The following is an 11,552-nucleotide window of genomic DNA, read 5'->3' as shown; positions in this document are numbered from 1 at the left end:
TTTTTCTTGGTGGCCCACTACAAAGTACCTTTCACTTAATGTGTTCAATGACGGCCGTATCGCCTCTTTCCAGGTCCAGACCGTTCATAAACAGGGCGCAGTTTCGGGTCAGATGTGACGTCAGCCCAGGTAGCCCCGCCTCTTTGTCGCTCTTTTCCCGTTCCTCGCTATGATTGGCTGACACCGTCCTCCGTGGGAGCGCAAATTCCGGGGCTGGGCTGAACCCGAGCTCTGACGACAGTTTGCGCTTAATAGAAGCGGCCCGTTGGAATTTATCGTAAATTTCAACGCTCACTCGTCGGCGCGTTTCCTTCAACTCCGCTGACACGTTGGCTGTCCATTCGGCCGCGTGAGCCCGAATCTCTCCAACCTGCAGAGAAGATAGTTGCAGTTAGAAATATAATGAGCAAAAAGACAGACAACCTTCATTCACAATTGTATGATACCCTCGTGTAAAAACTGTCTCCCCTCTGGAGAAATATCCACTCATTTGCATAAGTTGTGTTATATTTATAGCAGCAATGAGTCAAGATGCATGTTCAGATGAGGCTTTATGCAAACTTTCTCTGGAGAGACTCAAACTAATAACCTGCGAGTGTGTGTAGGTTGCGTAAAGTCGATTGGATCAGAGAAGCATTTCATCATTGAAACCAAGTTAGGAGGGTGACAAAAGTCTGCTGGGGCATGGCGCCGCACTTGGAAATGAACAACTTCTCAATTACAGTATAAGACACTGAAAAGAGGGTGTGCTATGTTACATAATATTCTGCATCAGTGGTGGACAAAGCGATGAGTCACACGCGTGGTACTTCAATCTGGATCAGATCTGTTTTCCTAAATTGTTCTCAAACTTTTTACACAAGTATCACCATAATGCTCAGCAAAATACAGTCCCAAAATACGAAGGCTGAGGTTTTAGTCCTAAAAAGTGCATTTACTCTTTAAGTTAAAGATACTGTAAAAAAATTAAATCCCTAAAAAATACTGTAATGTACATAAAAACTTAACTCTTTTTAAACTTAATCTGCAACTGAGCTTTTAAAATGTAAAGTCAAATATCCATCCAGCCATCTAAATCTACCCGTCCGTCCATCCATCCATCCATCCATCCATCCATCCATCCATCCATCCATCCATCCATCCATAGCATGTATAATACTGTGTTGAATATAAGGATAATGTAATCTAATAATAACTAAACCTCTTCTTTGGTCCTCCTGGAAATGACTCTTAACCAGTCTCCAATCATGCTGAGGATGGCAGCAAAGTAGGCAAGTCCGACCAGAATCCAGAACCACACGACCGGTTTGTAGTAGTCCAAGTACTCGATTTCCGACCCTCCTGTAAGCAGAGGTAGAAGTATTCACATAATCACACGTGAGGCAAGTAACTTTTTTTTTTTCTTAACAGTTTTACCTGCAACAAAGTCCCCGAACCCGATGGTGGTCAATGTAATGACCACAAAGTAGAGCGACTCCAGCGCTGACCAGCCCTCAATGTGTTGAAAGATGACTGCCGGGAGCGCCACAAACAGTAAACAGCCAAAGAGCACAAACAGCAACGTAGATATGACTCGGATCTTCGTCTGACTGATGTTCCAGTGCTGCACGAAACACACATGAGGTGAGCACACATTATGCGACTGCTGATAAATTTGGATGAACTTTACAGAACATGCGACACAACAGTTGGGTCCACTTCTTTCAATTTATTCTTTAATCCAGCCCACTGAGCATAACATCGACAAAAGACAACAAAGTGAAACCATTTATAATTTCATAGATTTTACTTGACTACTTTAAATAAATAAATATTATTCTACTAGGATCTAAAATAACAGCTTCATTAAAAAGATTTCTTTAACAAAGATGACTTGCTAGTTTTGATTGAGAATATTCATTCATTTGACAGTTTCATATTTTTTGTCTGAATAATTGTTTGCAGTAGTGTAAAATGACCCAGCAATATGCTGATGTGAGCTGCCTTATTTATCAGAGTCAAAACATTAGAAACAGCTCATCGTATGACGCTGTACAGTTTTTAGAGCAGTATGATATACATACATCTACAAATAATGTCATTTAAGATGACTCTTTCATTGATTACTGAATGTCTATTAAAGAAAACTCTCATGTTTCATCATCTGATTGATTATCGCTTCTAAAATGTTTTAAACAAAAAAAAAAAATCAAAATTCCAAGCTAAATACAGACATTGCGCAATATGACATCACAATGAATGCCCTTGAGAAGAGCGCTTGTGACTGACACTAAAGCTGTCGTCTAAAACCATCTGTGTTCAAAGCCATTAGGCTTTTAGGTGGGTGACACAATGAAATTTTGTCCCTATTGTCTGCAGCCTTTGTCATCATATTTGTCTCAGACACCCTCGGGATCCTTTAATCATTCAGAACAAAACTGCAGACTGAACAACGTAAATTTAGGCATGGGCTAAAGAGTCCAGCCCAACCCTTGACTGATTAAAGAATTGATTAGGAGGCTCAAGTTGGGTTGACATTATGGTCAGACTCGGTCATTGGAAAGAAAATCAGCAATTATCTGTTCTTCAATATAATTTTATGTTGGTGTGAGTGGGTTGCCAATAAAACCATACTTCACGTCCTGTCACAAACCTTTAGTGTGTGAATGAGTAACATAAAGCCTAAAACTCAATTGGAGACCATCAACCTGAGCTTTGCGCAGGATGTCACTTGTGTGACGCTGATTGGTTGACAGAATGGTCACTAAAGTTGCTCCAGATTTGCATGAAGTTATATGAACAAGGTTGTTTGTCTTGTACCTGAAAGGTCTTGGCGTGTCACGCTGTCAAGAGTGCTTTTGTGTAAATTATTCAGAAGATCTTTTGCGGACTGTAGGTGTATGCAAGTACGACCTTCACTCACCACAAACATCTTCTCGACTCTGGCGATGATCTTTCCAAAGATGGTGCCCAACTGGTCGCCCACTCCGGCCAGGAGGAAGCCGAAGAGTGGGATGCCCAGCAGAGCGTAGACGATACAGAAGATTCTCCCGCCCTCAGTGTGAGGAGAGATGTTCCCGAAGCCTGCAGAGAAGACGGAGAGTGGACTTCGGAACAGGTTTTAGGTTTTACTATTACCGCCACCAAGGTAGTTACCAATGCGGGGATGGAGTTGAGCTTCACACTGCTAGTGTTACGTTGTGATTTTCTGGAATGAGTATTTATTAGGGGTGTAAATCGCGGGCTTTGTCACGATACGATATCATATCGATACAAAGAACCACGATACGATATTTGCCGATATCTTAAAGCCTGCTGTGATTCATTCACGATACATCACGATATAGTGCTCCACGATCGATATTTTTATTTTTTAAATAAAAAATATAGAACAATATCCTGATTTATAACAATTCATACGCAAAATCAACAAGGTACTGCAAACTCTTTATTTAGGAAATTACAAGAGTAATGTAGTATACAAAGTGCTTATTTTAACACTGAACTTTATCAAATTCCTATATTTTTTCTCATATAAGTAAAGCAAAATGAATATTCTTTCTTTTTTTGTAATACCATTAACTTTAAAGTGCATTACTGAACTATTTATTTACAATAATTTTAATTGTCCGTTGAGCCATCTTTCCTTTGGAATCCAAAGTGCTTCCAAACGAATGACTTGAAGCCCAAAGGGGAGCGAATTTCCTCGTCTTCTTGGACACTAGCCATAGCACCAGCCCGCCCAGGAGCCGCGTAGTTGTCGGCTCCCCTTTCACGTGCCTGCTCTGCTCACAACACAACACGCCGCGTACTGCTCCCGGAAAGAGGAAGCAAGCGACAATGAACTGGATTTCAAAATAAAGTCGCGTCTAATGTCCGAGGTCAAACACGGCGATATAAATCGATGTTTACGTTTAGCATCGATGCCAATAAATCGTAGAGCATTATATCGATTAATCGATGTGTATCGATGAATCGTTACACCCCTAGTATTTATTTAAGGTACATATGCTTCCAAACACTTTGTCTTGAAGCTGTGATGGAGGGGAGGTTTATTGTAGTCCTATTGGCTACTAACTCCAAGTTGAAACAATTGGCGGGAGACAATTGTGCTAAGTGTGGTCCAATGCTGATGAGTTTAAATGAACATTAACCACAAAATTGGAGGAACCAAGTCAATAAGCGGAGCACTGTCCACAGTACAAAGAGTCATTGGTTGACCTTGCAATGTCGTAATTGCATTGGAATCAGCTGCCGCCAAAGAAGTCGCAAGTCGAGGGAAGGGAGAATGGATAAAAGCAGGGAGTAAAAGAATGTAGTGTGCATGCAGACAGACACACATACACGCACACGCACACACGTATGGCCATGAAAGTGCCACTGTGCACTAGTATGATTACCTGTAGGAAGCAGAGGTCAGATCGATGACAAAAGTAACGTCCTACAGTATTAAATCTCTTATGTAACAGCTTATTTGGGGAGTGCGCGCGCACACACACGCACTCCAACCAAATTCATCCATCCATCCATTTTCTGAACCGCTCAGTCCCCACGGGGGTCGCGGGAGTGCTGGAGCCCATCCCAGCCGTCAACGGGCAGTAGGCGGGGGACACCCTGAACCGGTTGCCAGCCGATCGCAGGGCACACAGAGACAAACAACCATTTGCACTCGCACTCACACCTAGGGACAATTTGGAGTCTTCAATCGGCCTACCAAGCATGTTTTTGGGATGTGGGAGGAAACCGGAGTGCCCGGAGAAAACCCACGCGGGCCCGGGGAGAACATGCAAACTCCACACAGGGAGGGCCGGAGGTGGAATCGAACCCGCACCCTCCTAACTGTGAGGCGGACGTGCTACCCAGTGCGCCACCGAGCCGCCCCCAACCAAATTCAATACATTATTTTTATTATGAATAGCAATCAATTATTATTTTTATTATGAGTAGCGATTGTGTGTGTGCGTATGTGTGCGTGCGCGTGTGTGTGTGTGTCCTACCAATGGTAGTGATGACAGTGCCGGCAAAAAAGAAGGCAGAGCTCAGGTCCCACAGGCTGCTGGGATTGGTGAGCGTCCCAACAGGGTTCACTCCCGAGCGGATGGCCGACACGACTTGCTGGAGCGAAAAGAAGAGGCAGACAGAACTTTAACTTACAGCCGGAAAAAATGTCTAGACAGTGTAGCACATTACAGTGGAAAGGCAGATCTGAATAATATGATGAAACATGTGACCAAAGTTATCCATAAAATTCAACCAAAGCTACACTAAAGGTCAATGAGACTTATTTTTACACTCATAAGAGACTCAAAAATGTTGTAAAGCAAGAAGACGACTCAAATTCAGAAAGCCTCCTTCACTATCCTAAGAACTACTCCTCTGTCATGAGAAGGTGAGTAGTTTTATTTTATTAATTATTACTATTTCTATCCAATCATTTCTAATATTGGAAATGATCATGAATGCAAATCATTGAAGGTCAACAAGAATCTCTTCATAGATTTTGTTCAGCTTCAAAGGTTCCTTCGGATGAGAAAACAGGGAGCTGTCCAGGGTGCTGATTCGACTGCAGCGACAACACAAGTCTTGTATATCTTTAATTATCTTCTTACTTCTTTTTCTTTTTTTTTTCTTTCAAGAACAAATTTGAACAGAGATTTGTCAGCATTTTTCTACACAAATGTAAATATTTCACCTTAACCAGATCCTCCAGCTGGCTGTGGTTGACACAGGGGTGTTTGGCTAGAAAGTCCAACTTTTGAGTCAAGATGGCTAAGCGTTGAGCACTGATGGAGAAAGATGGCAGAAGTATTTGTCACAACTTTTCACCTCATTCAAGTCATTTGCATAGACACAATTATAAATGTTTGCTTGGGGGCACCAAATCCAATTATCTTTACATTTGTTTAGTTCCTGAACTTTCAACTTTCCTGGATTTCCGGACCCAATTAATACTACGACTACTTTTCCTTCTACCAATTATAGTAGCTGGAGGTGTCAGTATTTGTCAGTTATCAAAATAACTGATTTTCACCCGGCCCAACTTTTTGTTTGTGGAAACAGGTTCGCCTGGACAGCACAACCAGCCTCTCAAAAGTTTTGGGACCCTCAAAAAAAGCATAGCAGTGCTGTAGGACCCTCTTTACCCAAGTAAGTTTTTTTTTTAAATGCAGGAGGTATTTTTCTTTTTAAAAAAGTTAATAGGAAAATGACCAAAAAACAAGAAGTTTTTTAGTTTAATAACACAAACATGTTTTAATACTAGTTTTTACCTCTCATGAGGCTGTTCCAGGGACCTGAAGACGGCCGCTCCCATCACCAGGTAGAAGACAATCAAAAGAAAGATGGCAGTCACAGTCTTCCTTTTCATCACCGTGGCAACCACCTGCAATACCTCAACTGTTCAGTCAGCCAACACGTGCGTTGGAAAGAAGGTAAGGAACGAAAGCATGATGATAGTTTCGTCGCGTCCTACCTCGCTTTCCTCTCGTGGAGTCAGCGTGATGGACTTTGTGGAGAAGGAGAGGCGGGGCTTGGTGTTGTGGGTGGCTGATTTGGGGTCCAGTAAGTCTGGAGCTGCCACTGTTGAAGGGGATGAAGAGGGGAAGAAAAAAAACAAAAAACATTGCCTAGAATTGTGTTTTCCCACACTGTCTCACTTCACTTACTGCGGCCATTTAGTTGTTAATTTTAGAAGTCTTTATAAATAAATCACAGACAAGGCTTTGAAATGGCCTTTCAGTCGGAACACAAGCAAACACATGAATCACTCTCTTGCCTCTTTTTTTAATGACAACATTTTAACAAGTAGAACTACACAGTAAACACGCGTGAATGCACACCAAAAGCAACATTTAGATTTGCTTCATATTGCAGTATGATTGTGTTTTGCAAATATTATACACATAAAATAATTTTTAGCTCTCCAAGTACCCCAAACAATGAAGTAGCATCGTAGGCTTATGTGTTCGGCAAAAAGAGAAATTTTCTTTCAAAAATATATTTAATAATACTATGAGCCACGGTAACATTATGTACAGTTTGAACAAAATATATCAAATTAAAACATGAATATGTTTCTATGTAAGTGATATAAAAATTGAAACATAATGATTGTTTGAAATCAAACTGCTAAAAAAAAAAAGTTGTTCTTCTTGAACACAATTGAACTGTACGTAACAAATGTGTGGTACTGGATTAAAAAAAAAGTTGAAGCCATTTTGACGCTATGCAATCAGTGATCGCCCCCACATACCACGAGAGGGACAATGAATACGATTTTTTTCACTTGTCTGCAATAATTACAGTGGTTTATAAAACTGAGTGCAAAAAGACCTCAACCTTATTGTTGCTCTGCTGTTTTTGTTGCAAAAACAGACAATCACCATAAAGTATACGTAACATCCACCTGCCTGATCTAATGACACACAATGCAAAAGTTGTATTAACAAACTAAACATTATCTGAAAAATAACTGTCAGTGTGACAGCGTTTTAACATTTTTATGATTGTAATAATATAAAATAATTTTGCTTGTAGAGTTTTGGGGTAGACTCTCACCCAACAAAATGAAAATATTTTTGAACGTTATAAGTAGAGCGTATTGTGCAGCTGTCATGTCACTATTTTAAATGTTATGTAAAATATAGCTGAAGAATTCAAAAAAATATTACAATGACTGCTACTCACTCCTGGATGAAGCCTATCCAATGCCCTCCGCGCTCCTCTTCTCCTCATCTGACACCCTCACTGCGTTGAGGGGAATTGTTCCTCCTCTTGGTCTCTCCTCCCTGTGATACTGAGGCCTCCTCGTCTTCCTCCCCCTCCTCGTCTTTGTCTCACCTCCGCTGAGGCCAAGCCAGCAGCTGAGTGGTGTAGGAGCTCCACGTGTGCCTGCAACACAAGTGTTGTTTTGCTCTCCGGCATGCACGCTGCTCCACTGCGCTCCCTGAGTGAAGGAGGGATGGGATAAAACAGAGGGAGGAGCAGGAGGAGGAGAGAGATGGGTGGAGAAACATACACACACGCATGCCCAAAGAATGAATTTCTTGACATGACACACACACATGTGAATTGATGGAATTGGCCCATACTTTATTCCCCACCTAACATAATGGATTATTACAAAAGTTTGGGATCACCCAGACAAATTAATTTTTTTATGAATAACATTCATTTATACCCGAAGGAATCAGAGTCACTTAGAGCTTGTTGTTAATTCATTTTTTTAAACTCATGAAAATATGTGAACTAGGACTTGGCAAAAAGTCAGCATCCATTTGAAAGGTGCCTGGAATGTGTAGCGGCATGCTGAGCTGGCATTGCCATCCGCATGATTGCTGTCCCCGTTGGCTCTCTGACACTGTTGAGTCTTCTGCTGATCATAAATTAAGAGCAATTTAAATCTTAATGTTTCCACCTGCTGGCTCCCCACCAGAAAAACATTCATTACACGCCCATTTACTCTGCCCAAGATAGGCATGTGTGGGTGAATGTGTGTGTGTGTGTGTGTGCGTGTGTGTGTCACATTTAATTACACACTCAATGATGTGCACAGCACATGCATTTGTTTCTCTAGTGTGTCTGTTGCGTATTTGATGCAACACAGCAGAGTGAGCACCACTAAATAATTGCATCATATGCAAATAAATGCTTAGTGAATCTGCGAGTTCACTCTTTATGCTGACCGCAAGAGGAAGACTCCAACAGGTTGTCAGGTAGAATCTAAGTCTGTGTGGAAAAAAATTATTGAACATATATTCAGGTGACGGGTGGTCTTATACACTTGAAATAAGTGTCCACAAATAACTCTGTGGCCAAATGACCATTGAAAGCTGCAGGTCAGAACGTCTTGGCAGCACGCTGGGCTGCAATTAGTCTCCCATGTTGAAGCGGAACTGCCCTCTCAGTGTGGGTTGTACAAGTAGTACACTCGTGTTGCCAGAGTGCAAGAGAAACATCCTCTCTGTGGCAATAGTGCAATTGTGCGTGCGTGCGTGCGTGCGTGTTATTGTACTGCAACACAATTAGTGCTTCCTGACTGTCTACTAGTTGTAATGACCAGAAACTCATAATAATAGGCTTGTGGAATGTGATGGCAACTAATTCAAACAGACCCAAGAGTATAGAAATGCCTGGCATCTGTGAGTGTGCGCGCGCGCGCGTGTGCGCGTGTGTGTTTGTGGGTGTGTGTGCACGTTGTCCATCGTCTAATTCATGCCAGTCTGAAACCATATAAAACCGGATCTAACGAGACCCAACATGCTGATCATTGAGTGAGTTGTCATTGTAGGCACAATTTGTATTGTATTACAAAGCCAAGCCTCATGGAATAGATAAAAAAAAAAGAGTCTACACACCCTTGTCCAAAAATCAGGTTTTGTGTTAGAAAAAAGATGACACATTAATTTATTTAGTTACCTACCAATAATGTGAAAGAAATTCTCCTAAAGCACAAATTGAAATGTGAACGGGAAAACAATTTTCAATGAAATAAATACAAAAATAAAAAAAGAATAATAAATAAATAAATAACTTTTTGTTCATAATTTCACAACACTGTTCAGCACACAGCATGGTGCTGGCAGCATTATATTGTACAGGCAAGTACAAAACGTTTTGAGGTCATTTCTTCTTTGTTTCAGTTTTTAATGAAAAACAAACAAAGAACAACAAAAAACATTTGAACAAGGGTGTGTAAAGTTTTTTTAATTGTATTTTACACGGAAGAATCCCACGATACTCTCATTTGCTAGTGTGCATCACTTCATGACTGGTTGAAGTAATGGCAACAGGTGGATTCACGTTTCCCTGTACATTCTGTCATCTAGGATGAGCATTTATTCTTGTTTCTCATGTCACTGGCATAAATGGATGGACACATTTGTAATAAATAAATTATACTTTTCTGATGAGATAGTAAAATTGAATATTTTCCCGATGATCTAGCTCAAATGTGCAAAATGGTTGGGAGTCATCATTTTAATGCAATATAATACAAACAATATAAGATGTTTATTATTTTGAATGTTACAGGTTTTTTAATTAAAAAGCATTTCAAAGTGTTGAAAGAGCCTCACGGGTGCATGTTAGTGTTCTCCTGTGCGACCCCTGCGACACAAATCATTGTTCATTTAAGCCATTATATGCCAGATCGTGTGTTGATGTTAAATTGGGGTCCAGGCCTAAATATAGCTCCCATGGTTTGGACTGTTGAGGCCCACAAAATAGTACAAGTTAATCCATGTTATGTAACTGAGTGGAGGTGGAGGGGCTTCCAAATGGGACCTGCGCTTGAGTGTGTGCGTGTGTGAGTATGCACGTGAATGCACTTGGGCTATGCTGAAAACAAACAGTCCTGCAGTTGCGTGACATGATGCTGGGAAGTGGGCACAGCTCACAAAATATGGTAGGACATGCATGGAGTCAACATCTCCAAATTGTTTCACATGTGCAAAGGTGGAGGTGCGTCGAGAAAAAAAGGTTACATCACTCAGATCAGAACAACTGGACAGGACTCAGCAACTTTTTTTTTTTTAAACTACGAGTTATTTGAAGTGCTTTTGATGCATACATCTAAAACAATCTTGCTGATATGAAAATACCTTGAAAATTGTAATTATTAATGGTTAACAATAGCGGAAGCTGCAGTGAGCATAGTCGGGATGAGAATCGTCCCCTTAACCTTGCATTCGGAATCTAATTGTCTCGTTTTCTGCCACATTCGCGAAAGCGCGCACACACGCATGCGCGCGCGCGCGCGCACAGGCGCACAAAGCTGCGACTCAGCAATTAGTTATTCTTCAGTGGGATGTTTGTACACTATCCAGCTGTGACATATGAGATGAAATCATACACTGTAACCACAAGTGCAAGTGTTCATGTTTTATTTTCTCTTGAGCACCTACTCTGCACTGTATTGCCATGCTTTACCAATGTGTCTGTGTTTTATATTTATTTACTTACTTATTTATTTATTTGTGTAACTTGGCGGAATAAGCGAGCTCTGAGGAAATAATAGGACAATGGCATACCGATTTGTGTGTAAGTGACTGCAATGTATTGCAAAATGTTTCATGTTGCTTGTTAAGACCATAGAAGATTTTCTTAAATGTGGTCATATTATTTATTCATTTGTGAATGCATGCATGCAATCATATATCCAAAGAAACACTTGAACACTGCGCTGTATTTACTTTTTAGTGTGTCGCCTCCCAGTGGTTGTTAGCGGGAATGGCAATAACTGAAGCAGAAGTAGATTGATGGATAGATAAATGGCTGGAAAAAGGCTGTGTATTTTTTCCCTTGACCTTCCCTGATTGATTGAGCTAAATCACACGTTTCTGACTTTTGTAATGAGGCGTGTGGGGTTATTCATAATCAGGAATGTCTCCTTGTAAATGTGTGCGCGTGTACGTGCGTCCGTGTGTGTCCAACGTAGTAAATATAAGTTCAAATGCTTGCACTTGCAGTTTACTGTGAACTTCCAAAAACTCAAATGTCTTTGGGCGGAACCCTCGTGTCACGCATGCAATGAGACGAAATCAAAACTTGCAGTCGACGCCAAATGAAACAAG

The 11,552-nt window shown here is 41.0% G+C and overlaps 1 protein-coding gene and 2 long non-coding RNA genes across 4 annotated transcripts; 2 read left to right on the top strand and 1 right to left on the bottom strand.

Moving 5' to 3' along the window:
• kcnk2a (potassium channel, subfamily K, member 2a) lies at positions 1–7,901 on the bottom strand. The gene is made up of 9 exons (XM_037248272.1): positions 7,666–7,901; positions 6,452–6,558; positions 6,249–6,361; positions 5,672–5,762; positions 4,977–5,094; positions 2,903–3,063; positions 1,417–1,603; positions 1,202–1,341; positions 1–370 (listed from the first exon to the last, which is right to left on the bottom strand). Coding segments are annotated over exons 1-9 (1,257 nt in total). The 5' UTR covers positions 7,667–7,901; the 3' UTR covers positions 1–31.
• On the top strand, positions 72–3,029 carry LOC119120977. Of its 2 annotated transcripts, XR_005097601.1 has the most exons (4): positions 72–129; positions 606–1,305; positions 1,411–1,623; positions 2,943–3,029. It is a non-coding gene; the product is annotated as an uncharacterized LOC119120977 (long non-coding RNA). The 2 variants fall into 2 exon arrangements; XR_005097600.1 differs by having other exon boundaries at positions 606–1,623.
• On the top strand, positions 4,976–7,567 carry LOC119120975. The gene is made up of 4 exons (XR_005097599.1): positions 4,976–5,564; positions 5,690–5,784; positions 6,040–6,126; positions 6,259–7,567. It is a non-coding gene; the product is annotated as an uncharacterized LOC119120975 (long non-coding RNA).
• Positions 7,902–11,552: the final 3,651 nt, after the last annotated feature.

The sequence above is a fragment of the Syngnathus acus genome, chromosome 3 (assembly GCF_901709675.1).
Source record: "Syngnathus acus chromosome 3, fSynAcu1.2, whole genome shotgun sequence".
NCBI lineage: Eukaryota > Metazoa > Chordata > Actinopteri > Syngnathiformes > Syngnathidae > Syngnathus > Syngnathus acus.
The sequence above is the reverse complement of the archived record's forward strand: the minus strand, read 5'-3'. Positions and strand labels throughout refer to the sequence as shown.

Bases quoted from the DNA above. Each gene is read 5' to 3' on its own strand.
- kcnk2a (XM_037248272.1), bottom strand. The intron at 3,064-4,976 runs GTAGGACACACA...TCTTCTCTGCAG, and splicing joins CACTGTCATCACTACCATTG to GCTTCGGGAACATCTCTCCT. The intron at 1,604-2,902 runs GTGAGTGAAGGT...TGTTTCGTGCAG, and splicing joins GAGTCGAGAAGATGTTTGTG to CACTGGAACATCAGTCAGAC.